This window comes from Semicossyphus pulcher, unplaced genomic scaffold (genome assembly GCF_022749685.1).
Source record: "Semicossyphus pulcher isolate SPU_LCO1_2020_fin unplaced genomic scaffold, fSemPul1.0.p SCAF_1, whole genome shotgun sequence".
Lineage (NCBI taxonomy): Eukaryota > Metazoa > Chordata > Actinopteri > Labriformes > Labridae > Semicossyphus > Semicossyphus pulcher.
Window position 1 is genome coordinate 3,304,764 of NW_027211603.1, and position 27,439 is coordinate 3,332,202.

A 27,439-nucleotide genomic window follows, 5' to 3' on the forward strand; every position below is an offset into this window, starting at 1 on the left:
TCAGAAAGGCGTTGGTGAAACTAAAATCAAAACGATAAGTTGAACTTTTTTGCTCTTTTATGCCTTAAAAAAGCCTGAAACCCAAACATTTGTTTCTTGAACTGATTTTTAAATGAAGTTTTGCTTTATTTTTGGGTTGAAAACTGTTGAATCTTCAGTCCTTGTTTTTGTGAATGTGACGTAAACGTGAACATATCTGCACAGGGGACACGTGCATGCTCACACACTCATCATGATAACCGTGATTCGGCCTCTCCTTAAAATCGTCTCATCCTATTAATAATTTCATCCCTCGAAATGCACCAAAGAAACTGAAAGGTTCTCCTGCTTTCACCTCCTGCCAGCATGTTGAACTTTAAACTGATACCCTCACAGCCGACCTGAAATACAGGCCGACATTTAAAAGACGAGGTTTTAAGATAGTGATGATGCGTAAGATCTGTTTACTGTCAGAGGCAGGACGACATCCTTCACCCAGCCTCCACTTTGTCTCTGTGAGAGCCAGACTGATGCGAGGGGTCTATAAATCGTGCTCGTGTTTCAATCTAAATCTGCTCTTGATTGGCTCGGGGCGAGCTGCTCCTCTCACCTGTTTCGTCAGTCTTTAAGTTTCAGCGCTGAGTTTTAGTTTCAGAAAAGACTGAGGAGCACTTCTCAGCATCCCGTGTTCTCATACTGAAGAAATGAAGCGGCCTTCCACTAAATATACTGAGTGCTGAAGTGTCGGTATGTACTGAGCGAATGCTGGACACACAGAGGTGAGGCCGCTGTCAGCTGTAAGTCGATCAAAGAGCTCATTTGTTGGACGAGGTTGCTGATTGGCTGCGTGTGCGCAGAGATCCTCCCGCCGGGCCGAGCCGGGGGATTAAAGCAGCTATTTGGACACCGTTCCTCAGCTGATGGGGGGAAATATGATCCAGGACTAATCCTCCGAGTCCTCTGCAGCTGTGCCCACCGCTAAGTGTGAAGGAGTCATCCAAAGACACTTTATATATATCAAATAAGTCCAATATAGAGCCGAAATCCTCTCACAATGGGTCCAACAGAGCCGCTCTGAGGCTTCACTCAGGATGATTTTAGGGCTTCAGCTTCATGCGGGAACATTTTCACACTCGGGCTGATTAAAGAGGAATTCCCCTTATATAGTAAAAGGCATCTTTTTTATGAACTGTGAAGGCTGGTGTGAATCCAGTAAAGCAGCCGCAGTTCACAGTGAATTATATTCGCTTTATAACGTATGCCTGGAGTTGAATAATAGTATGAACGTGCACATAAAGGGTTGGTTCGGACTCTTAGACCCAACATGAGCAAGTACTCGGCAACGTTAGGCAACAGTGGCAGAAAAACTTCATGTGCTGAGACCGGATGGGCCAAGAAAGAGGACTTTAGTGAGGCCTAATCAGTTTTGGTTTAATACATCGAAATGTTGAAATGTAGCCTGAATAAATGAATTTAACTTGTGGTGCTTAAAGCATTAGAGAAATACCTCTGAGGCGCCGCGTTAGCTCAGCAGATAAATCGAGCGACTGATATAAAGAGGCTCCTCGATGCGGCGGCCCCAGGCCCGTCTCCCACACATGGCCCCTTGCTGTGCGTCGTCCCCTCTGTTTCCGACGCTAAATCCACTGTCCTCTCTCTAATAATAATACAGGCTTAAAAGGCCATGTTAAAAAAAAGAGAAATATCTTTAATAAACTTGGTCCCTGTACACCTCATTTAATATTATGTTCAGTTTTATTTGAGTGTATAAATACTTACATCGTCTTTCAATCGAAAGGTCGGAGGTTCGATCCCCAGCTCCCTACATGTCGAAGTGTCCTCGACACTGAACCCCAAATTGCACCCGCTGGCATAGCCAACAGGTATGAATGTGATAACTGATTGACAGTTGGGCACTTTACGTAGCAACCTCTACCGTCAGTGTGTGAATGGGTCAATGTGACATGTGGTGTAAAAGCAGCTTAGAGTGGTTGCAAAGCAAAGCGCTGTATAAGTACAGTCCATTTACATTTACCAGTTCAAAATGAGACAATTAAACATCAACAGTACTTTCTGCTAACAATCCCGCAGCACAACAAGACGAGATTTTAGCCAAATTTACAAGTCAAGTCACAGTTATTGAACTCTACAGCGATCAGTGATAAAGAATTCTTAATTTGAGTCTTGCTGTTGAGACTAAATTGAAGAGATTGAAAATGTTTTGTATAAGTAGTGAATGAGTGAACGAGGGAGAAGTTTCAGACAAAGCATGACCAAAGCATGACCTTGCTAAGTTTCATTTTAGCCAACATTTTAACAAGAAAAACTGTCCTTTGATAAAAAAAAAGACTCCGCCGAGGATTCCGCGGAGTAAAACTTTTAAATTATCAAAAATATTATTTTCCACTAACAAAAAAGAGACATCTTTAAGCCTGGGCAGGAAAAACGCCTGACTATATGTTTGACAAAATACCACGAGAAAAGATATATTTCACTGTAAATTGTGTGGACACTTCAACATCAGTCATAACAGCTGAGAGTGAGTCTGCAGCAATGACTGTACATGAAGATGGACAATGATTCTCCAGCTCCTCTTGTTGTACGTAAGTTAAGCCGAGGCGGGCACTGCTGAATTTAATTAATTAAAAAAACGGCAAAGATCCGGCACGTCGGCGTGTTTGACAGCAGAACAGCTTCTTGTGTCGGTCTGAAGCAGATATTCACGCTGATGGAAAGTTCAATGACTGTAGTGTTAGTGTTAGTCACGTCTCCTCTCACCGTTCCTCCTCTACTCTGCTACTTGGGAACAGAACGCTGCAGGAGCCCCATTTGTCAACAGAGCTGTCAATCATGAGGTCACACCCCCTGTTTTAGAGCATCAAATAACTAATTAATAGTAAACTTGTCAGAAAAATGAACACTTGGACATAAATCAGCATGATAAGAACTAAATATAATGACAGAAACCATGTTTGAGAAAAATGTATTTGACGTGTATTTTGATTTTATAGTTTGACTGATGTCCCATCTGTTAGCATGGAGGAGGCGGGCTTTATGACCTGTACTGCAGCCAGTCAGCAGGGGGCGATAGAGAGGATTGGCTTTACTTTTAGGGAGCTGTCATGGCGTCTGTCTTTTTAAACAGTCTGGTCTGCAGACATGAGGAAGGTGAACAGTCAAAGTGAGAGCACCAGTTCAAGAAGCATTAAATGTTCTGCGAGCTAAAAACGGCGCTCATGACATAAGTGCTGATGACGTGTTTCATTCTGTCGACTTTGATTGGATTATCATGTGTGGAAAAACACCCTGCAGAGATCACACCTCCCAGCCAGCTGGGTAAACACTGCATGAGGTGATCTCGCCAAGTGTGATAATGCTGCAGTGAGGACAGATTCAATGTGCTGCAACTTTATCATCTTTAAGTGGCTGTGGAGAGGGGACGACTGAGATCGAGCAATACCACAATGATGTATTGTTGATCTCAAAAGTAGGCTTATAATTACAGCTTTCACATCAATCTTGTGGAGTAAAATCTACAAGATTGTTGAGAAGAAATTAAAGTAAAGCACATGTAAGTCCAAAGCTGTGTCTCGATTCTGGGGCTGCATCCTTTGTGGGGATCTTTGAAGGATGCAGGCTACCAAGGATGAGTCCTTGGTAGCCTGCGTGGACGCTAAGGCCAAACTGAAATGAGATGGTCTGGTCTACAGAGGATTTCCTGTTTGCGTCACCAGCTGTTCCTGCCATTACCCTCGGCCTCAAAGCACCACTCCTGGCGCCTAGCAACGGGTAGCTAGCTGGCTAACTGGCTGACATAAGCAACTGTCACAGTTGTGGTTGAAACAAAAAGGTAATGGAGGAACCAGGTGCAGACTAGAAATAAGTTTAATAAACAAAAACACAAAAAGGCAACAAACTAAGGCTTACTGGAACCGTCCACGTAACAGAAATAATCCAAAGGGGAATCAATCGTCCAACAAAAAGGTATAACCAAAAAATCCAGTGGAAATGTGAAATACAGGGAGGCACAAAAAAGTCCAGGTAACAGGTTCAGGTAACAAAGATACAAATGACTACAGACCTATGACAAACGACAAACTGACACTGAGACAGGGGAGCGCAGAGACTGAACAAACTCAGGAGGTGAGGCTAATCAGACACAGGTGAGACAATCAAGGGGCAGGTGAAAACAATAAGGGCAGGGCACACAATCAAACAAGTGGGAAACACACAAAGTGGATAAACACGAGAGACAAGGTGAAAAAGTAAAACAGGAAATGATCTAACCCATGAAACATAAATAAAATACTTAATTAAGCAAAAATAATTGTGACAAGAACACAGAAATAAACTAAATCCAACACAAAACAATAAGAACTCATGACACAAAGTGACAAAGTACGAAAGTAAAACAGGAAATAATATCTGAACCCAAAATACAAATCCAGAACTAAACTAGAATAACTCATGACCCTTACTTAGTTTTAAAGACGATATAAAGTATCAAGGCCCTCTTTGTGTTTTAATATTTGTGTCATTAGCTATTCGATTGAGTTGAAACCAAAAACGTTTACATTTAAAGTGTATTCCTCTGCCGTTTAAGAGTCCGCCATCTCGTTTGAATTGAAGCACAGTCAATCTTTGGATACCGAGATGGATGCAACCCGAGGGATCCTTCGTGGCCCGGGAAAAGGAGGATGTGTTTGCATCTGAAGGAGCCTTCGAAATGGGACAGCCTTTGACATGATCGGCCTTCAAACACCTGCGTACATTATTACTGTATTTGATTTAATTCCCCCGCTGCATGGGTGACACCCCAAAAATATTTGTCCTCCATTTTTCTAAAAACAGCATCAACTTTTTTAAGATGTGATTGTGAACATTAGACGATGTCTTTGTTGCTAGATTAACCCCAAATAACCCAGAAACAGAATTTGACATATCAATGATTTAATGTTTTTCAGGTGTCCACAACATTTAATACTTTGCTTCTTTTAGGCTGTAGCTTCATAACTGACTAGCTCCAGATTTATTAGTTTCCTGTTTATCAGCTGTAGCTTTTACTTCATCACATTAACTCTCTCATCCAACTCTTGGCGAGAAAGCAAATGAGTTCATTTCCTTTGCAATCTTGAGTTCACAGTGTTGATCCTTAAACTTTTTATCAAACAGGTTTCCAGTTTAACAAAAATAAACTGGAGCAGACACGTTTGGTATTTGTGCAGCAGGACGGCTGTCTCTGTGGGGATCAAACTCTTAACCCCTTCAGATCCACGCGGACTCTCCGCTGCTATTTCAACCATGTTAACCCACCGGGCTCTTTGTCTTTTCCCCTCAGGTGTGAAGTCTACTGTCACCATGTCTGACACTGAGGATGTGTAAGTGAATCAGTACAAGCACGCACTGCTCTGTCCTGTGGTTATTAAAGCACGCTGATGTATCTGATCTAATGTCTGATGTCTTTTACATTACAGGGATCAGTTCGAGGGTAAGTGACACCTGCTCTGTTTGCTTGATTTCTCATGAATGAGAAAGTTGCTTCTCTTTCTCCTTCTACAATAAGATTATACATTTTAATAGCACTGCAAACACATGATTATTCATGTTTTTATGTTTATTTTGCATTTGGTAACATATTGGTAAAGACAATGTCTGCATGGAGAATATTTAAACTATGAAATAACGCCGTGTTATATTTGTTTCTGCTGTCCCACCTCCTGCCTTGTTCTTCCCGAACTGAAGAGGAGGAAGGTAAAGACGACTGAATCGATTCGACACTTAAGACCTCTCTGTCCATCGCACTAATCTGTCAGCTACCTGATTTCACGCTTAAGTTGAAGTGTTTGACGCTGACACCTGCTTTTTATACAGGACGTACATCTGAACAGATTTAGTTCGAGTCGTAGCGGTTATTCCTGAATGCTAAGTGAACCCTCTTTGTTCTTTATTGGGTGATAAATGTTACATAAGCTGTGTCCCAATCCACGGGCTGCAGCCTTCAAAGGAGGCGGTCCGCGGAGGATGCTCCGTTCATAGCTTGCGTAGATAAAATGAGACGATCTGGTCTACCCTAGCTTCACCAAACGCCGCTTCTGTCACCTAGCAACAGTTAGCTACCGGGCTAACTAGCTAGCATAACTAACGTCGCGTAAGTTAACCTTATTGTTTTAAAGATAATTTAACTTCTGTTTTCTTAAACATGTGTAACACTGGCTATTCGATTGAGTTGAAACCAAAAACTTTTACATTTTTAATCGATTCCTCCGCTTCAGTGACGCAATCAGCCTTCAGATTCAGCCTCCGAAGGCTGCAGCCCCTGGATTGGGACACAGCTATAGATTCTTCTCATTACTTTATTTACCATTTAAAAATAGTTTAGATGGTAAATATGAAGATGTTTCATGGTATAAAAAGTTCTTGCTGATCATGTTCTTGTATAACATTTATTTCATGTAGGATTTTCTGGCAGGTATTAAGCTAACTAGCGAGCTAACACCCAGCTGTCAGTCAAACACTTCCAAGTTAAGGGTGACTCTCTGACTGAGTGACGTCTTCATCACATGGTTTAGAAAATAATGTAGTCGAGCTTGGCGGCTCTCTGCATTTATTTTCTTGGCATGTGACATGTTTACATTGTCATCTGTGAATGTGAAACATCAAAGCAGCCGCCATTGACCTCATTCACACAACGGCCATATTTTTAACAGAGGAGGTGGAGAACTACCTCGATGTTTGTCTTAGAGCTGGAGTTACTGGATCACAGATCATACTGAACATATCATACAGGCAGAGAAAACAAAGCAGAATATAAGCTAGCTTTAGTTGTCAGTTAGCTAGCTAGCTTGGCAAAACTCTGTTAGCTGGTTAGGATTGGACATAAAAGGATGAAATTGAAGGATTATCTTTGAAGGTTTTCATAAAAAAAGTAAAAGTAGATGCTGAGCGAGCTAACTGACACCGGTTGTCATGAACCGGGGACCAAGAGGAAGGACTCAACGGACGGGTGATCCAAATTCAGAAACAGTTTAATGACAGGCGAGGTTCGGTACACAGATGAGCAGTCAGATCAGGCAGAGGTATCCAAAAACATGAGGCAGAAAAAGACAAGGTCAGAAGGCAAAACAGGGTCAGATCAGTAGTCATAAAACGAGAGCTAGGAAACAGAATGCTGTAGCCACTTCCGCTAACTAAAACACACACTTACATTACTGAAATAAATAGGCTTATTTAACAGCAGAACAGCTTCTTTGTGTTGGTCTGAGGTTAACGTTGTTAGGACTGTTGTGATTGTTTTAGTTACGTTTCCTCTCACCGATCCTCCTCTTCTCTGCGAGTCCTGACCAGCTGCAGAAGCTGTATTTGTCAACAGAGCTGTCAATCATCCTTTTGACAGCATCAAATAACTAATTAAAAATAAACGTGTCAGAAGAATGAACTCTTGGACATAAATCAGCATGATAAGAACTAACTATAATGACAGAAACCATGTTTGAAAAAATGTATTTGACGTGTATTTAGATTTTATAGTTTGACTCGTGTCCCATCTGTTAACATGGAGGAGGCGGGCTTTATGACCTATACTGCAGCCAGTCAGCAGGGGGCGAGAGAGAGGGTTTGGCTTCACTTGTAGGGAGGTGTCATGGTGTCTGTCTTTTTATACAGTCTGTGGTTTAAACAGGAATTAACAAAATGTCAGATGTTTGATGTCTTTGTGCAGAACAACAGGTAACAATGGCTCCTCTTCAGGTACTTTTCCTCCTCAGAAGTTAAATATGGCTTCTGTGTGAAAGGTCAACTGACTTCCTCTCATCATCATGTGTTTCTCTCTCTCCAGCAGCTCTGTCCCACGCTCACCCATCATCCTCTCTGTCACTACAGTAATCTCTCACTTTTGGTTTCTAATGGCTCTGTCATGTCTGTGGTCTTCATTAACGGCCTTCTCCGACACCCTCCCTCTTCCCGGCGGTTTGGTGCATGCTGCGTGCCCGTAGCCCAGGAGGAGGTAGTAGAAGTAGAAGTAGCCCCTGAGGCGGAGGCCCAGGTAGAGGCAGAGCCAGAGGTAGAGCCTGAACCCGAGCCAGAACCCGAGCCAGAGCCAGAGCCTGAGGTGGTGCAGCGGGTTGTTCATGAGGAGGAAGGTACGTGGCATGGGCAGTCAGTTCACGCTTAGCCTGAATAACATTCAGTACTCTGCTCCGAAGGATGGACAACCCTGTCATCATCAACATGCTGCTAAATATTCTCTGCCTGTGAAGTCAAAGTAGTGAATCTTAAATTTTACTTCCCAAAAAATACATATAAGAGTATTTGTGTCATCTATGTGTATAGAATTTATTTATCAGATCAGAAAAATGTTTGATTTTCATATCTTCTTACCACCAGCAAAACATTTATTAGTTATTTCCCCATAGCTGAAGACTCTAATGCCTGGATCCCACAGGATCTGTTTCCGGCGCGTTCCATCTGTGCCGCATTTCCTGTCCGTCAGACGGCACGAGCCCTCGCCCACAGGAAGCGTGTCTTTTAAGCGGAGAGACGCGAGAGGTCGCAGTGCACATGGAACGCGCCGGAGATGGATCCTGCGAAATTTGAGTGTTATAATAGCAAAATTACCAATGTATTCATTCATCACAGTGACATGAGCACACCATTAGTGTGCAGCCATTGTTTTGTATGCACACCTGCATCATCAACGTCGGGATACTTCCCCACTCCCCATCATCCACGCCGACAACTCTCCAACACACACTGGCCTCGTAGATCAGCGTGGCATGACAAGGCCAGTGTGTGTTGCACTTTAGACTTGTTCTCCTGAAGAACCCTAAAGTGCACTCTGGTGTTTTACGGACTCCTTGAGGAACCCTATGAACACCAGCTCTCTCTGTAAGAGTGCATCTCAGCAAACGTTGCTTTGCTTCATAAATTGTTCAGTGACCACATCACATCACCATCAGTGTTAGCTGACACGCAGTCGAAACATGTTGTCCTGTTTGCAGCACTAGTGCTCAGCGTGTGTTCTGAACTTGAGCTGTGCATTTCAATGTTGAAAGGAAGAAAAAGAAATTCAACCGCCTTTACATAAATCATCCACACTGTCATTCACTGTAGCACAAAGGATGATGGGTAATTTCAGTCATGTAAAAGCTGTTTCTTTGCCTCCCTTCAGTCAATGTTTAGTGTCTTTCTCTCCATGTGCAGATGAATTGTGAGACTGGCAAACTGCTCTAAAGCATTTACCTTGGGGTGTTGCGATGCAAACAAATCATCGTCAGAATTCAAGTTTGTTTAAAGGCTTCAATGATTCGTGCAAACGGTCACACAGATGGAGTCACTGCAGAAGTCCCAGGCGCTACTGTCAGCTTGCCCAACTAATGCTCTGATTTTGCTGCTTAGTGTGCGTAGAAAGACCAAGCTGAGATTAATCATCAATCAACTTTCATTTATAAAGCAGCAAATCTCAATGAAAGTTAACATATGACACTTAACATAAAGAGAAAATACAGAGTTAGTAACGTGCGTCAAAGGGACAGATAGAGAGAGGGAGAGACAGGAGCTCGGTGTGTAAGCCTATAGCAGCATAACTATGGGCTGCTCCAAGCCTGAGTCGGGAACAACTATAAGCTTTATCAAAGAGGAAAGTTTTACTCTTTAAAGAAGAGAGGGTGTCTTGACTGGTAGATTATTCCAAAGAAGGGGGTCCTGATAATTGAGGGCTCTACCTCCCATACTTCTCTTAGACTTTAGGTACCAGAAGCAGGCCTGCATCCTGGGAGCACAATATTTAAGAGGTTTTATTATTACACTACTGCAGGGGTGGGCAACCCTGCTCCTGGAGAGCTACCTTCCTGCATGTTTTAGGTTTCTCTGTACTCTAACACACCTGATTTGAATGATCTGCTCGTTATCAACCAACTGAAGCGTCTCAGGGGATTGATAACGAGCTAAACATCCAAATCAGGTGTGTTAGAGTGCGGAGAAACCTAGAACATGCAGGAAGGTAGCTCTCCAGGACCAGGATTGCCCACCCCTGCACTACTGGGACATTAAGAGCTCTGTATTCTAGACTTTCTAATGCCAGGGCGGAGAGGCTAATAAAGGAGAGATGTGATCTCTTTTGATAGTTCTTGTCAGTACACCTGATGCAGCTTTTTGAACCAGCTGAAGAGCCTTTTGAGAACTATTGGAGCACTAGTTTTTCTGAATCATTTTAAGACAGGATGTACCTGATTTCTGCGATGTTGGAAAGGTGAAAAAACGCTGATGCCATCAAGGGCAGCTAGATTATTAGATAACATGTCTCTTGGCCATACACTATAACTTCTGTATCGTCTTAGTTTGGTAACAGAAAATTGCCGGTCATCCAGGACTTACTAAGGAGTTTAGTTAACTGATTGCTTTGATCTGGCTTCATTGATAAGTATAATTGAGTACCATCTGCATAACAATGTACATTTACTTATAGGAAACATAAATAAGGTGAATAGAAATGGTCCAAGCATCGAACCTTGTGGAACTCTAAGACTAAATTTGACATTCATAGAGGACTTAGTGTTCAGCTTTGTTTTAGACATTTCTCCTGTTAAGAGTCCTATGTGTTAGAAAGTACGAGCTGCCTGCAGGATTAATACATAACATGGGACTTCTGCTGCGGCTGCCACTGCCTGTAAATTAAGAATTCAAAACCCCCCAATTGTGTAAATGTGCTTCATAAGCTGTGCACCATAAAGAGGAAAGGAACAAGCTGCCCAGTCCGACCTCTAATGATTTCTGTTCTGCTCTTGCTTTGGACGCTTGCTGCATGCAGACGCCTATGAAGAGGAAGGTATGTTCATTTGTATTCTTCTCTGCTCTTCTGATTTGGACTTTTTTTGTTTCCCTGTCGATCAGGGAATCTTTCACACATGAATAATTCAAAGTGCTGCATTCGTTTGTTTCACTGATCTCCCTTGAGAGGCATTTGCTTTGGTCTCTGCAAAGTCCAGCAGAGGTCACGCTAAGGGCCAGGCTGCAAAAAATGCTGAATCCCGCTGGTTTCAGGCCCCGTTGCTCATTTTCTGCTTCTTCTCTTTTTTGCATGAATGTTTCCTGCCAGTGGACGAGGGAGATCAAGATGGTAGTTTGTATTTCCTGCTGAGTCGCTGTTGCTTTGCCTGCGTTTTCCTCCCGTGTTGTCTGTCTTTCTTTTACCGTGAAGGTCCCATAAAAAAAAATTAAAAGCTAATCACAAACTCTGTTTTCTGTTTATGTGTAAAGTCCCAGTTGTGTTATTACCATGCACATTGATTAACAGTAATTACACTGTCAAACTCCCTGTTGTGAAAAGTGTGCACTGAAGTCAGTTCAGAAACTATGAAAAAGCACACAACGTACTGATCCCACCTCAGATTTATCACGTTATATTAGATAGATTTACACACTAATGCACAACAAATTAACTCTATGAATAGATTATAGAAGATCAGGTAATGTTATGTACTCACAGCACTTTGAACAGAGGCTAACACACAGGAATTGGGCCAGTGATCGTGAAAATTGTTGCCACATTGAGACTCACTGAAACGTCTTTTATCTACTGGAGGTGTGAAACAACCTGCAGATGTAACTCAGCTTGTCCACATGGATCTTCCCCTGATTAACCAGCAGACTCTTAACATGACGATGTTTCTGACTGCTTATTCTCTCTCTTCTCTCATTGTTCCTGTTTCGTCGCTGAAAACTCAGAGGAGAAACCAAAGTTCAAGTGAGTACTGTGATTGTCTTTCACCTCCCACCTCCAGTACCTTTAAATCATTCGTTTTAATAAGTTGGATGTCACTTTGTTCAACAGACCCACTGCTCCGAAGATCCCTGATGGCGAGAAAGTGGACTTTGATGTAAGTCGACTTGTTTGTTATGACTTAACGTAAATCAAAATGCAAAGAAAGAGATGCTCCAGCCCACCCGAGACCCTAAACAGGATAACCGACATTGATAATTGATGGATGGATGTATGGGGAAAAAGAGTGGATGTCAGTAAAGTCAGCTTTTATTGCGACTGGGAGCATCGGGCCCAGGTGCTCCCTGCAAGCCCACGTGGACAGAAACGCTTACATGTACCTGCAAGACGAGAGCAAACAAGGCCCGACCACACAAGCCAGGGAGACGTTTTCATTTATTCAATGATAGATAAATGAAAGCAAAGGCTGCGCTCTCATTTTCTCTGCTGGCCTTCCAATGCTTAAGTCTACTTAAAAATGTAGAATCTGTAGGCGCTCAGCCAGATTTTAGCACAGGAAGTGTTCTGGTTTCCGTTTGTAGTCCGAGTAGTATTGACCAATCGTGTATCAGCAGGCTGCGGCGTATGCAGGAAAAACAGTCCATGTGGAGAGCAGAAGCAGGAAGAACGTAATCTGATGTTACGACATCAAGACTCCCATCAGCGTCATGTGGCAACGAGTTTCCTTCTTATTAATCTCTGTAAACAGACATCTGCAGCTAACAATCTGTTCTAGATCATAACTGTCAACCTCAGCGACAAATCTGCGTTACACTGTGTCAGCATTTAGATTTCCTTGACTTCCTCGAATGCATCAGAAATGATCAATCCGCCCTCCATTCAACAAACTCGTCATGTTAAAGTAGTTTTCTTCTCCTCTTGAGGACAGACCTGACAAAGCTTCATGTTGTTCCTAATCTGCATCATGATGTTGTTCTTTCAGCAAACTGAAGAGCCGTTAATTAAAGTCGATCACAAGAAAATCTGTTTGTTTTTCGGCTTCATCCCGCTGAAGTAAGTTAGAGTGCAGCCTCTGTGTAACTTCCTGTTTACAGTGAGACTGAAACTCAGCACAAACAGTTGAACGGGCGCTCCTCCGGGGGATGGAACGAACCAAGAGCGTCCAACAGCGTTTATTTAGCAGACACATCTGGAGGGAGAATTTCACTTCACTTTGATCTGAACACATACACACAACTGGACTATAAACAATGCAGCGCACGGAGAAGGAAGTCTGGGCAGGAAGTCGTTTATCTCTAAACGCTGGCTAAACCGGACATGCCCGACATGTTCACCGTTGCTCCCAGAGACTGTATTGTTTTTAGATGATAGCTGGGTTCCGAGATTGATTAGAGAATCAGTATCAAGATCTAATCCGATCCATATCCACATGGACAACTTCATTTGTTCAGTTTTGTGTACAAGGCAAACAGTATGTAATATTCTGACCCAGAGCTCCCGCAGTTACTCATCTCTCTTCTGTGCCTGACGTCTGTGTTCTCTGTGCTGATCTCGCCTGCCCCGCCTTGAAGCTTCCTGGTTAATAAAGGTTAAAAAGGGGAGGAAGCATTTTGCCTGCATATTTGCTGTAATCAGTTCCAGTCAGATTGTGGTCGGGTGCATGCGATCTGTCATGCAGTCAGAATGCAAACCATCCTCCCACAGGAAAGACAATTATCTGCACATGTCATTCATCAAGCATTTCTGCACTGTAGGCAAGAAGAGGAACAAGACACAAACTTATAACCACGCTGTATTGTTTTTGTACACAGGATGTAAAACAGGGATATTTTGATTTAAGTCTTTGTGGCCCCTAACTATGGCTGCACTCCCCTCTGTCATGCTCACCTGGATTCTCCACCTAAAAGACTGAACTCTTCCTGCACATGTTCAAAAGGGTGCCGACTGTGCACGAAGTAGAGCAAGACTCTGATGAGTATTATGCCAACATTATGCAACAAACACAGTCGATTAGGCAACAGTACGCTAGATTTTTAAGCTGTACCCGACCTAAAAGAGGTCAAAGCCACTCCCCCAAAACTAATGAAGGTGCTCTTCCTCACCAAGATTCAGGATGAGTCAATAAGGATGGTGAGAGTGCATGATATCCATCGCTGCCAATCTTGTGCTAGCGGCTAGCTTTAGCTTGTGTGAAAGTGAACGCAGGCAGACGTGCAGGTAAACCATGCAATCGTTTCATTCAGTCACAGTTAAATGATTGGACAGACTTATTACAGTCAGTGTCAAAGCAGTTCATTTATGAATTGTTGTCGCGGTGTGTAGATCATGACCAGAACAAATTGCCCTCTATATTAAAGTTTGTAAAGCAGTGTGTTTCTTCCCTTTGAGAGTAAGTGAGTGATGCCGTTTCCCGACGTCTTCACACAGGACATCCAGAAGAAACGTCAGAACAAAGACCTGATCGAGCTGCAGTCGCTGATCGACGCTCACTTTGAGTGCAGGAAGAAGGAGGAGGAGGAGCTCATCGGTCTCAAAGACAGAATTGTGAGTTTTTAAATGAGAAATCGACGTTACAGACACTTCTGTGTTCCGACATGATAAGGTTTATTTCAAAGATTGTTTCTGTCTGAGAAGTGGAATTAAGTTATTCGCTTTAGCTCAACGTCTGCACACAGCAGGAAGTTTTTCACCGTTGTCTTTTTATTTCCTTCTCAGGAGAAGCGTCGTGCTGAGCGAGCCGAGCAGCAGAGGATTCGTGCCGAGAAGGATAAAGAGCGGCAGGCCAGGCGGGAGGTAAGCAGCTCCTGCTTCTGCTCGCAGTGTTTTGTCTCGTGCAGCTCTCAGCACTCGTATTCCAACTTGTTTCACATAGATTTACTCAGAATAGACTCGCTTTAAAAATACCCATCAGCCTCATTTGCAGAGAGAGCTTCGAACTGTGAAGATTAACTACTTTGTAGCACATCACCACTCCCTGAGTCCATTTCTACATCACCTTTACACTCATCATGCCGTCCACTTGTGGTATTTTAAATGTTGTGTTTCAGGCTGAGCGTCAGAGGAAGGAGGACGCCGACGCCCACAGGAAGGCCGAGGATGAAGCCAAGAAGAAGATCGCACTGAGCAGCATGGGGTCAGGCTACAGCAGCAGCCTGCAGAGGGTACGCTCACTCTTTCCTCCTGTTGTTTTTGCTTTATTATCCGCCCGATGCTGTGTGCATGTGTTGAAATGGAGTTTGACTTTTCTAGATTGAGCAAAAGAGAGGCAAGAAGCAGACCGAAAGAGAGAAGAAGAAGAAGATCATGGCCGACAGATGCAAACCTCTGAATATCGACAACTTCAGCGAGGACAAGCTGAGGTAACCCGCAGGAGGAAGCAAGGAGTCACGGTCGAGATCGAATACAGAGAGCGTTTGTGTTTCGAGGCACAATATTTATTTAATGCTTTAGTAGCAGACAAATCTTATGTAAGAGATCACAAAGAGTCCCGATTACCACAGAATCGTGTACCTATAAAAAACTTCAGAAACTCAGAGCTTCCCTGAGAATCGTTTTTAAGCTCTCTTCAGTTTTAGCGGCATGCAGTGATATTTGTCTGAACAAACACGGGTACATTTAAACAGGAACTGCTAACAGCTAATTCTGAATACTTTAAATAATGTTAATTTGCTGAAATGGAAACAGATTTACACCCTTTAGTCACATTTACTCAGTTACTCAAACCAAACTGATCTCAGTCTGACAGAAGAAAGTGAAACTACTTTTAATATATCGACCTTCACAAGACAGAAACACAGTCACAGGTTAAAGTAAGTGCCTCTTATTGTCTGCCCTAAACTCATGCGCAGGAAGAAACTCCTTATTTGTGGATTTTTAATTGATTTCCTGGTTTGTGTTGATCAGGGACAAGGCGAAGGAGCTGTGGGAGTGGCTGCACAGCCTGGAGGAGATCAAATACGACCACTGTGAGGCGCTCAAGAGACAGAGATACGAGGTCAGTGAGGAAGTGTTGTGTATTAAATACATTTTGTCTTGTAATCAGAAGTTTTCCTGCATGTGGAGGCTTCTCCTCTGGTGGGACGGACAGTTTGGAGCCCTCACAGTTTACAGTCAGAGCCTTTTAATGTTTGATTCATCAGCAGTGACACATCTGCATCCGTTTACTCCTCGTGCTCCTCCCTCACCGATCCTCATTCCTCACACACAGATTTCTGGAAACAGAAGAATTTGGGCCTAAAATAGTCGCCGTGGTTTAAATGCGGGTATTTCAATGTGGCTTTAAACAGAGAATGAAAAGTCCTGAAGGTGTGCAGGTGAGATGACAGCTGTTTGTGTTTCAGGTGGTCTCTCTCAGAAACCGCATCGATGAGCTGCAGAAACAGTAAGTGACTCAGTTTATTAAGTACAAAAAAGTACTAATACTACAGTTTAAGATGTTTTATTAAACTTAAAGGTTGTTCAAGTAAATGCACAAAAGCATTTAAATAAAGTACCTAAAGTAAAAGTGCTAATAAAGGCCCGTTACTGGATTATGATTATTGACACGCTAATAATTATACACTGTAGACTTCAGGTGATCAAATCAGGTGACTTATATTATTACATTTTAACCCTCCTGTTGTGTTCGGGTCAAATCTGACCGATTTACAACTTTCATCAATCATAAATATTGTGTTTATTTGATCTCGAAGGCCTCATTATATCCTCCACATGAGGCAGTTGAACACATAAAACTGCTGATCACCTCTTTCATTGATATTTGAGTGGTTTGGTTGACTTTGTAACACCTGTGGTGCATAAGTGACCGCCATGTAGGAAATAAACGGGTAACACTAAATCGTGTTCATCCATCAGATGGAAAACATCCCCTCACACACACACACACACACACACCCCCACATGAGCCACACATTTCAGCCTGAACAACTGGACCGATTTCCTGAACCAGATGAAGACGAGACTGAAGTTGAACCAGAGACAGAGGAGGATGTCTCCGTTCAGTTCAGTTCTGTTCAGTGTCTATTCTTTGTATATTCACTGCGGTTAATCATGTCAAAGACTCGTCTGAGACTTTGTTTACAGTTTAAAAAGGTGTTTGGTTGATTGATGGTTTTTGTGTTCATGTAAGAGCAGTTAAAACAGACACACCAAAGTAAGGGGGGAGAAACGAACACGACAGGAGGGTTAAATAAAAATGATAATATACTGTTTATTTAATTAATAATGGTATGTCCAAAATAAGCTCATTGTAGGTTCCTGGTTTCAAATTGTTGGTCCGTGTCTGGACACTAGGGGGCGATGTAGCTTCAGAAATGGGTCCAGTAGTTGGTTCGATCCTCTGCACTCTGTTCTCTCTACAACATGAAGCATCTATATTAGGCCGGGAGCCAGGCCCAGCCCTCAGGATGTTTTTGTTTCAGTATTATTTTCTGTTAGCCATCACAGGGCAATAACAACTCTGGGCCGTTTGGTTTCAGGGGCCCAAAAACCCCCTTTTTTGAAGATGCTTTTGGTTACCTGATGTCACACATGAAGGTGCTGCAAATGCAGAAATAGTCTTCCACATGTGACATTTGGCAGGGAGTGTCCTTAGACTTATGGGGAAGTAACACAATAAGATTTAGGGGCTTGTTGCGTTGTATTTTGAAATATCACCCACAACATCTTCACAAAGACAAACAAAATAACTGTCCGATTGTCAAATTTCTCATCAGAAATTGTGAATTTTTAGCACATTTTGTGGTTAATCATTGTCTCACATGTATGTTAAAAACAGCCCAAGATCATAACCTTAACTTGAGCCCAAGGTGATCTTTCTGTGTTCACAATGACTCTTGCTGTGACCAAAAGGTTTCATTGTACCTCACATCATAAAGAACGGTCTATAATATTGAATTCAAAGCCTCCTTGGAGCGTCCCCGTGCAGCTCTGACTCTGTGTCTGCTCTTTGCGCCCTGCAGCAGCAAGAAGGGAGCCGCCTCGCGCCGCAGGAAGTGAGCGGCTGGGTGAGTGACGGTCGGCCCGGGCAGGAGGCGCCTCCCCTCGGCTACAACATCAGCTCAGACCCCCGCAGCCCCGGAGCAAAGGCATCAGCTGGCAACAGTCTTACCGCCTGAGTCTGCTCGTGTGAACTGGTTTTCTGGATGAATTTAGCTCCAATAAAGACATTTTAAAATGTCTTCTGTGTGTTTGTTTAAATAAAAGTTTCAGACAATAAAATGACAGATTTATGTGCAGCCTTCACGTCCAACTTTCAGTAAGTACTCTATTGAACTAACTGATCTGTTAAACAATATAAATTAATGTTGTAAAACTCCGACTCAGTAAAGATCAGAGTTTTGCATTTTAAAACAATAATGAAGAAAGAGTTTATTTCTTTGTATTATTTTGCGAGCTGCTGAAGATGAAGAAAAACAAATCTTCACTCGAGCCTGAAGCTTTCAACGGCATCACATGGCCATCGTGAAGGATGCACCACATGACCTCTTCATATCACAGAGGGTTATTAACATTTAGTTTGCTACTAATAAACTTCCCTTAAAGCTCCTGTGAGGAGTTTTTCACTGAATCAGACTGAAATTAATTTTGATGACTCTATGAGCTAAAAAAGCAAACCAGACCATCAGCGACAAGGCTGATTATTTCTATGTAGTTATTTTTAATACCTGACAAACAGTTGGCAGGGGGGTAGGTGTCAGATGAAGCGATTAACTGCACGCTGCCTTTGTTTACATTTCCAGGACAAAATTTGAGTGACTGTTAAAGAAAGAAGGATGAGATTGTTTGTTAAAAACCACCACTTAAGCATGAACAGGACAAAATCAGCAAAGAGATAAGAGGTACGGCTTTGTCCACAGGGGGCGACAAAATCTACACAAACTGAAAGTTCCTCACAGGAGCTTTAAGTAACTCAGATAATCAGATTAACTGTCAACATGGTTTAGGGCAACATTTTTTCTTGGGCAAGTCAAGTCACTTTTTTTCCACCCAAGATCCAGCCTGTAGTATTCGCTCTTTATAAAGAGAAAAGACAAGGTGTTAGCAGCCCGTCTAATAATGATATTATTGGCCAGTTTATATACCCTGTTCAAAAAGTCTGACAGTGAATTGTATCTGTATTATCTCGGCACAGATGCAGCCATGATGATGGTCTGCTCTGAGACCGTATTGAGTAGTAACGAGTACGACTGATGAGGATTCTCTTTGGGGGCTTTGATGTTGCGTGTTGCCATAGCGAGGAGTTTGACTGACAGCCAGCCATCCAATCATGACAATCACATACCGGGGAGCTTTTTGAGTCTTCCAATCATGATTCCCAGTCTGCGCTGCGTACATACCTGATAGTTAGAAACTTGACAACATTGAATTTGATCATTTTATATTTAACAGCTAACATTCAAACTTATGAACACACGCAAGTCATCCGAGTCATCGTGCCTCAAGTCAAGTCTCAAGTCATTAACTTGCAAGTCCAAGTCAAGCCCATTCGCATCCACATCGAGTGCTATAGCCTCTGTACATGGGACGTGCGATTCAAGTGCTGAGCTAAACCGGCGCCCATATATTCCATATTTTTAAGTTAATATGAAAACAGGATATTCTAATTATTATTTTAAGATAACCATATGTATCCAAAAGTGGTCGCTTAGCAGACAAACCACAGAGGATTATCATGTGACTCCTCAGTTCCCCTCAGCAGGACGGAGCCTTTCAGTGTCCTCTAACTCGTTCTGGTTCTTTCTCACAGCTCTCATCAGTGTTTACGCAGCTGTTTCAGAAACAACAGACGACAGAAGTTAGCCGCTAGCTGGTTTAGCACATTGAAGCAACTAGCAGCTGAAGAGGAAAGTGAAATTTGAATCCTGCTTTGTGTCTCCTGGAACAAGTTCATCATATCAACATCCATTCAGGGTCGCGGGGGGCTGGAGCCAGTCCCAGCTGTCATTGGGCGAGAGGCGGGGCTACACCTGGACTGATCGCCTGTCAATCACAGGGCTGACACACAGATTCACACTCACTCACATTCACACCTACAGCCGATTTAGTTTTACCAATGAAGCTAACAAGCATGTCTTTGGACTGTGGGAGGCAAACTCCACACAGAAAGGCAACCTATGTCTGAAGTGGGATTCAAACCAGGAACCTTAAAGCTGTGAGGCAACAGCGCTAACCACTGCACCCACATGAACATCATTAAAGTTGTGTTTTTACGTATTCCGAGCTGTTTTAAGCAAAGACAAAAGCCATTGAAGCATTTTACTGAGACAGAATATAAATACTTCTTTATTAAAATTCTTTCACTCATAAATAAAATATATAGAAACATGACACGACAGTCGCAGCATCCCTTGTGTGTGTGTGTGTGTGTGTGTGTGTGTGTGCGTACAGACAAACAGCTCGTATTTACAGATGTACAAAATGGTCCTCAGTCTTTGTGTCTGCAGCAGAAGCCAGTGAGGTTTTCTGTCCTTCTGCTGAGCTGACTTCACACCAGCAGCTCGGAGGATAAAACCGAAGCAGCAGTCTGAAGAAACTCAACACAAACTTCAGGAAAAGTGTCTTTTTGTGGAATATGAGTCCTCCTGTCCGTCAGGCTCAGAGCGGCTCGTAGATGCTGTTGGGACTGGAGCCTGCAGGGCTGTTCAGAGGCGATCCGGGGCCCAGGGGGACCACGCTGTCGCCCTGGGGGGCCACAGCCGGGTCTGTGCTGATCCGCTCCACGATACTGGACAAACAGTCCAAACTGGAAATGAGCGACCGTTTGCGGCTGGAATCTGAAAGAGAGAAACAGGAGACATTAGTTTATGATCTTAGGATGAGTTTAAGTTTAGAGTTATACTAAAGGACCTAAAGAAGCCTATCAAAGAAAGCTTGAATTTGAATCTGTTCAGGAAATGAAGAAACACTTCATATTCACAAGTATTGACGTTTTAGTAAACATGTCAAAGAGGAAGTTGAACGTATTTTAGTACAAACATACTTTAGGTAATGAGTCATGATCATATGAGAAGAGAAAAGCCTCCTTAATGATGCACAAACAGGTCATATCAAAGGAGTAAACTGACCGTTTGTCCGCCTGCAGAAGGATCCGTCGCTGTTTTCACTCGTGGTCGAACACGGAGAGATGAAATCCATCTGCAAACACATCAGGGAAGACGGTTTCAGTCAACAAATTCAACATGAATGAAACATTAAAAGAAACAATGTTGAAGGAGGAGAAAAACACACAAAAAACTTTGTTCTCCTTGTTTCAGACGAACATTTCAGTCTGTGAAAGAAGCAGCTCTATAACTACAGAGCTACACTTAATCTTACATTCAGCATGTCATGAATATAACTAATATCAGAGGGGTTGATATGCTGGGTGATCATTCATGATCTATAGATACACAGCTTTGAAATGGTAGCTTTGCTAATATTATAAGGAAATGCTTCCATGTGCAAAACACCAGCAACAAAACTGGAAGTATAATATTTGCTGTCAGGATAACTAAGAAATGAAAAGGTAAATTTTGAGGGATTTCAACTGAAATAATGAATCTGAGTTGTAGATAAAATGATTAACGCATTTATTCCTAAATCAGACAACTACACACACAGCAGTAAGGTTTAGGATGCCTTTAAAGCGGTCACGTGTCAAAAATGTATGTGAATAATCTGACTGTCTATTTCAGAAGCAAAGGAAGTCCTTACATTTTGATTTTAGACCCAAAGAAATGAATGAAAGCTGTTTTAAAGCTCCCCTCCTTTGAAGAAGTCTTGAATCTCTGAGGCCTGACATAAATATCTGCACACATTCCAAACATCTCCTGCAGCAGCTCACGAGCGCTCAGCTGTTCTCGACTCACCGTGCCATCGGAGCAGTTGGAGCGGGGGCTGGAGGCGTCCGAGTCCCCGCTGTAGTGCTCGAGCGGCGGGTAGAAGCTGTCGTCGCGGCCCGTCCTCAGCAGCGCCTGCAGGGACTCGATGTAGCTGATGGCGTTTCGTAGGATCTCCACTTTGGGCAGCCGCTGGTTTGGGTTGGACGCCGTGCAGCGCTTCAGGGTCTCGAAGGCGTCATTGACCTTACCGAGCCGTCGCCTTTCCCGCATCGTCGCCGCTTTCCGTCTGTCTGCGTGCGTTGTCTTTCTCTTGCAGGCCTTGCAGGCCCAGAGCAGGCAGTGCCCCGCCTGGTGGAGGCCCCCGGGGGCCCGCACATGCTCGTCCTCCTCCTCTGCGTTGGGAACATGATGATTGTGGTGGTGATGGTGATGAAGATCGTCTGACTTCAGCAGGCCTGCGTGCATCAGCCGGGCGTCCAGGTCGTCAAAGAGGTTCATGTCGCTGGTGCTGAAGCAGGGGTCATCGTAGAGGTCGTCAGCCGAAGACAGAGTGAAGGGAAGGTCGCACAGATCCATCGTTGCTGCGGGAGATTCCTTCAAAGGATGAAGACGAGGAAAAGTCCCCAGAAAAAAGTTCCTCTGATGACCTACAGTTTAAAAGAAAGTCTCCACAGAGAGTTTGTCTAGAAAAGGAGTTTAAAGAAAATAAAAGGTCTGTGTAAAAACTCTCCTGTCACAGTCAGCTGACCCGAGGGAGACAGTGGGAACAGATCAGAGCTGTGAGTTTAAAGGGCCAGTCTGTGTAACTTCAGCTCCCTCTGCGAGGTGTGGCTTTTAAAGGAGTCGGTGTGTAGGCGGGGCTGTGGTTTCAGTGACCAATGGTCTGAGGGGTGTGTGTGTGTGTGTGTGTGTGTGTGTGTGTGTGTGTGTGTAGGGGGGGGGGTCACTGAGGTGAAACTCAGACACAAAAAGGAAGCAATAAAAAAGCAGTTAAATCCATCTTCACAAATCATCCATGCAGCAGTCGAGTTTGATGCTCTCGTCCTAATTTTTCCTCTTTCAAGTTCATTTTTTACTCGGAACAAATTAAAGTTACGTCACAAAAGAGGATTCAACTTGTTGTGATGTTTGCACATAAACGTTTAAAGAAAAGTTTCAAACAGCTCAGGAAAATATCATTTTTAGTCGGCGATGTTTTGTGTAAAAATCACATGTAAAACTTTGTAAGTCACACCTTGTGCACTGTTTGGGTTCTGTATTTTGTTTATATATTATCTTGTTATTATATTAAATACTGTAGTTGATTATAAAAGGCTATTAAAAGACACAAGACAGCAGATATAAAGCAAAGTGTTGAAATCATTTTTGTGAGCGCTCAAAGATATTTTATGTGTTCTTTAAGATGTTGTTGTCAGGTTTGTTTTTTGGTGTTGTTGAGGTGCTCTGAAAAAAATAATAATTTACATCAGACAGAAAATAGATAACCAGATGATTTTTTTCCTCTCAGGGCTTCCGTACATTTCATCATTTTAATCACTTTCATAATGAGTGAAATAAAATCTCATTTTCCAGTTTTGTTGTGACTTTCATTGAGAATTCATGCTGTCATTAAAAACATCAAAGATTTTTGAACAATGAACTTTAAATACATGACTTTGTCTCCTTAAACTTTAACAATCCTCCTCTGAAACAACAGTCACACCTTTTATAATGAAATAAATGTAACTGTACCTGTGAAATTATACAGGCTGTGTTTATCATCAGAGAGATGTGACTGCTGAGGCTTCAGTCTGCCGTCCTGCTGAGGAGGTCGTCGTGTCACACAGGTGTCAGGTCTGAGATCTGAAGAGGATCGGTGTGTGTGTGTGTGTGTGTGTGTGTGTGTGTGTGTGTGTGTGTGTGTGAGAGAGAGAGAGAGAGAGAGAGAGGGTCGTCACTGGACAACAGTTTAACACAATTTGTCCAAACAGGCCGAACTCTCTGCTCTCAGACTGATTAAACTTTGGCTTCAGTTTGTTTGATGCCTCCTGCTTTGCTTTGATTATATTATTATGTTGTTATATTACACATGCGCTTTCAAGGAGCTCCTGGGAGTTAACCGTTCTAAACCCTTTGAGATAAAGTCCTGTTCTGCTCAACACAGAAAAGAGACGCAGAACGAGTTAAAAATATAAATATGTCACAAAAGAAAAGAAAATGGAAACACTTTTTATAGAACATGATATTATATATATATATATATTTGTTATTTTCCTTTTTGTAGTTGGATAGAAAATGATGACATTATACACATATATTATTGCTCATTTTGCGTTCCTAGCGTGAAAATATGTATAAAAATACAGATCATTATTATTATTATGATTATTAATATTATTATGTGAGATTGAACATTTCTTTGGTTGGATATTTATGTGTTTTATGTTTATTTGTTTGTTTGTTTGTCTTTTAATGTGTTCTTGTGTTCGTTTGTTGTCTTGTTTATGTGTTCAATTCTTTATTTATTGGCTTCTATGTGTTTTCATTTGTGTGCATTAGCCGTCTTGTAAATGTGTTTTGTATTTGTTGACTTATTTATGTGTTTTTATGTGTATTTCTTGTGTTTTGTGAGTATTTGTTGTGTTTTCATGTGTAATTGTTGTGTTTTGTGTGTATTTGTTGACTTGTTTACGTGTTTTCATGTGTATTTGTTGTGTTTTATGTGTATTTGTTGTGTTTTTTATGTGTACTTGTTGTGTATTTGTTGTGTTTTTGTGTGTATTTGTTGTGTTTTGTGTGTATTTGTTGTGTTTTGTGTGTATTTGTTTTCCTGTGTTTGCGTTGTGTCGTAGCTGTGAGCTCCTTCACAGCCCCACACATGTAAAGTGGAGGTGTGGGACGGAGCAGCTTAATGGGAGGCCGTGTGTTAAATTTAGCAGCTCGTGAAATCTAAGACCACTGCCCTTTAAACTGAGGCTGCTATCAGGCTGGAACACCCCCGACTCCCACACCCCCCCCTCCTCTCCTCTGCACACGCTCAGATAAACCAGAGGAACCCGATGAAGTCAAATCTAATCAGTCATCAGATGTCACTTTACTTTTCTGCCCTCTTGTGTTCCTTCTGAAGATGTGAATCTTTAAAAAGGGTTAAAATACGCAGTTTTATTTCCAAGCAAAGGAAACTCAAACAGGAGGGAATTGAGCTTTTATTGGGGACTATTTTGCGTGGCGGAGTAATCAATATTTGGCGCTTTAGTGAGTATGTAGCGGGAGCAGAATAATGAGAAGTGGCTTGGTTCAGTGTGGAAGTAGAGACAGTTTGTTTCCTCCGTCAGTGAGACCACAGCCTCAGACTCCGCTCAGCTCTGCTCCGACAGCCTGCTCCACAGTGGGTCTGAAGAGGCTGCTGCTGGACGCGACTGCAGCCAATCAGAGGCCAGATCAGACCCAGATCAGACCCATGCAGACACCATTTCAACATCATTTGAAAGCTATTATACCATGTTATAAAAGTGAATGTCCATCTACTTACAGCTGTCGAACAACTTTTGCTGCTGTGTAATCTACAGGCACATATCATGGCTGTCCACAGACACATGTATGCACGTGTCATAATAAGAGAGACAGTTGTTTATCTGCTGTTCTGTTTCTTTTACATTTTAAATATATATCCTCAATATGTTCAGTACTTTTTTGTATCAGTAAATCCAAAGTTTATTTAACACTTTAAAAATACATGACTTAAAAGGAGAAATCCCCCTGAACCTCCATCCAGCCTTTATGGCAGAAGTATGTAATGACTCCGTCGGACAGAGAACAGGAGTGAGTCACAGCCCATCTTGTGATACTCTGCTGGAGTTTCTTTGATGATTTACAGAAAAATTCTTTGCTTTTGACTCTTGTTGTTGAACGACGGCCTCACCGCTCCGCCCTGATTCCCAAAAGTCCTTTTAATCATAAACAGAATGATTGTGATGCCTGGAAACACTCCCACACACGCCTCCTCCTCTTGTTGCCTCAGCCATACACTTTTCTTTTTATCAGCATTCAAGCTAAAGTGACCTTATCAGGGACGTATCTATCACATCATAACATTAATGGTGGGAAAATGGCTGCAAAGCCTCCCTCACAGGCCGACCTGCCGGCTCTGCAGTTTACACAGACGCCGTTTTGCCTCCATTACTACCTCCGATGCCGGCTCAGAGGCGGAGCGACTTCGCCCCACTATGACGCCTCCGTGCGTTGTACATAGAGGTCGAAACGTAACAGAGGCGTAATAATCCCGCCTTGAACTGGCAGAGTAAAAAGGCCTATAGAGACAGACAACCTTTCACACTGCGTTCACACCTACGGGCAATTTAGAGTCACCAATGAAGCTAACGAGCATGTCTTAGGACTGTGGGAGGAAGCCGGAGTGCCCGGAGGGAACCCACAAAAGCACGGGGAGAACATGCAAACTCCACACAGAAAGGCCCACTACTTCTGAACCGGGATTCGAACCAGAAACCTTTTAGCTGTGAGGCGACAGCGCTAACCACTGCACCACCGTGCAGCCTCGAATGGAACATTTGTAATAAAACGTAACAGGTAAATTAGAAAATTGTTTCTAAGTTCAGAACAGTTTAACTTCCCAGCTGGACGTGTTTTCACACCGTCAGGTCACATTTTCTTCAGTTTGCTGAAAGCTCTTAATCCTGTGTCCGTCTGCTGCGTGTTACAGTGAACGTCTCAGGTTTCATAAAGAGGCTGGATATCCACCAGGGACCGATGCCAGATCAGTTTATAGCATCATGTACCAGGCCAGGATATTTTTACTAGGCCGTTAAAGTGTTCGTTTATGTGTGTGGGTGTTTCAGAGGGTTCAGCAGCTTTAGTGTCATTTCTGAGGAGTCTTTAATTATCATCAAACAGCCACAAAAAAGAAGCAAACAAAAACAAAATAAAGCACCCAAACTTTTACTTTTTAAAGCTCTAACTGTCTATATTTCTACTTGATAAGGGACTGAAATAACTCTTGATTAATCATCTAATATTTCCAGCTCAAGCTTTTGTTTGTTTCTGCCTCTGTCAGGTGTTTTTGTTGTCTTCTTCCCACTCAAAGCAAACAAACAGTAGCTCAGGGCTCTGTCACCTGTCGTCGACGTCACATCAAAGCTGAAACGAGGAAACCATGAAGCCTCGGTCTGAGCTGACGAGCTGAGAGCGGCGGACACGTTGGGACACGCGGGACGGGACACACTGCTGGAGCTGGATGTGGATTCCAGATGGATGGCCGCTCAGAGGGACTCCCTACACACACACACACACACACACACACACACACACACACACACTGTACCCCCTCCTTGGTTTTATGACTCCTGTTAACAGTGAAAGCAAACGGACCGTCGTCTGGCTAATGAGTTGTTTCTCTCCTCTTGATTCTCAGAGTCATTAAAGGCTCCTGTAAGCTTCACATGAGGAACATCGTCTCACAGCCTCGGAAATATTTTCTGATGCAAGAATTCAGGCCGAGACAGAAAATCTGACAATCACGGCTTCTTAACAACTAGTGTCTCTTTCAAACCTTCTGTGTGCATTAGTACGACATGAAAACCTTTGAGGAGAGACGCTCAGTGCTGCTCTGCACGTTTGTTTTTCTGCAGATGTAGAGAAACTGAAAGTTAAAAGTGATAAATGGACTGCACTTAGTCATGCGACCACTTAAAGCACTTTCACACTCTCCCTTCGACACATTCACACACTGATGGCAGAGGCTGCTACGTAAAGTGCCCGACCGTCAATCAGTCGTCACATTCACACACCGATGACTATTCAGGAAGAGCACACCTTCCTGCCCTTCATGAGCCTCTCAATCAAGAGATGAAGCAGCACCAAATGTTTTTTACAACACACCAAACTCCTGACGCACACGAGACGGTTTCTGGAAAGGAATCAGGATACA

The 27,439-nt window shown here is 42.8% G+C and overlaps 2 protein-coding genes across 4 annotated transcripts; one reads left to right on the forward strand and one right to left on the reverse strand.

Moving 5' to 3' along the window:
* The first annotated feature begins 7,481 nt into the window (after nt 1-7,481).
* On the forward strand, nt 7,482-17,873 carry LOC138602104 (troponin T, fast skeletal muscle isoforms-like). Of its 3 annotated transcripts, XM_069673533.1 has the most exons (12): nt 7,482-8,117; nt 10,784-10,801; nt 11,072-11,092; nt 11,701-11,719; nt 11,807-11,852; nt 14,123-14,239; nt 14,411-14,488; nt 14,743-14,856; nt 14,945-15,054; nt 15,599-15,689; nt 16,036-16,076; nt 17,656-17,873. In XM_069673533.1, the coding sequence occupies exons 1-12, from the start codon at nt 7,892-7,894 to the stop codon at nt 17,690-17,692; spliced, it is 918 nt and encodes a 305-aa protein (XP_069529634.1). In that variant the 5' UTR covers nt 7,482-7,891; the 3' UTR covers nt 17,693-17,873. The 3 variants fall into 3 exon arrangements, with proteins under 3 accessions (XP_069529634.1, XP_069529797.1, XP_069529716.1); XM_069673615.1 differs by lacking the exon at nt 11,072-11,092 and having other exon boundaries at nt 7,499-8,117; XM_069673696.1 differs by lacking the exons at nt 10,784-10,801; nt 11,072-11,092 and having other exon boundaries at nt 7,485-8,117.
* A 2,393-nt stretch (nt 17,874-20,266) lies between these two features.
* On the reverse strand, nt 20,267-22,258 carry LOC138584975 (myoblast determination protein 1 homolog). The gene is made up of 3 exons (XM_069657186.1): nt 21,544-22,258; nt 20,761-20,830; nt 20,267-20,469 (listed from the first exon to the last, which is right to left on the reverse strand). Exons 1-3 carry the CDS (start codon nt 22,090-22,092, stop codon nt 20,291-20,293), a joined length of 798 nt encoding a protein of 265 aa, XP_069513287.1. The 5' UTR covers nt 22,093-22,258; the 3' UTR covers nt 20,267-20,290.
* Nucleotides 22,259-27,439: the final 5,181 nt, after the last annotated feature.

What these genes read in the sequence shown, in the direction of transcription:
- LOC138602104 (XM_069673533.1), top strand. Translation starts at nt 7,892, where the DNA reads ATGTCTGTGGTCTTCATTAACGGCCTTCTCCGACACCCTCCCTCTTCC. An exon ending in ACAGCAGCAGCCTGCAGAGG is followed by an intron (nt 14,857 to 14,944) that starts GTACGCTCACTC and finishes TGACTTTTCTAG; the next exon opens with ATTGAGCAAAAGAGAGGCAA. An exon ending in ATCGATGAGCTGCAGAAACA is followed by an intron (nt 16,077 to 17,655) that starts GTAAGTGACTCA and finishes TGCGCCCTGCAG; the next exon opens with CAGCAAGAAGGGAGCCGCCT.
- LOC138584975 (XM_069657186.1), bottom strand. Translation starts at nt 22,092, where the DNA reads ATGGATCTGTGCGACCTTCCCTTCACTCTGTCTTCGGCTGACGACCTC. An exon ending in CCAACTGCTCCGATGGCACG is followed by an intron (nt 20,831 to 21,543) that starts GTGAGTCGAGAA and finishes ATGTGTTTGCAG; the next exon opens with ATGGATTTCATCTCTCCGTG. An exon ending in CTTCTGCAGGCGGACAAACG is followed by an intron (nt 20,470 to 20,760) that starts GTCAGTTTACTC and finishes TCTCTCTTTCAG; the next exon opens with ATTCCAGCCGCAAACGGTCG.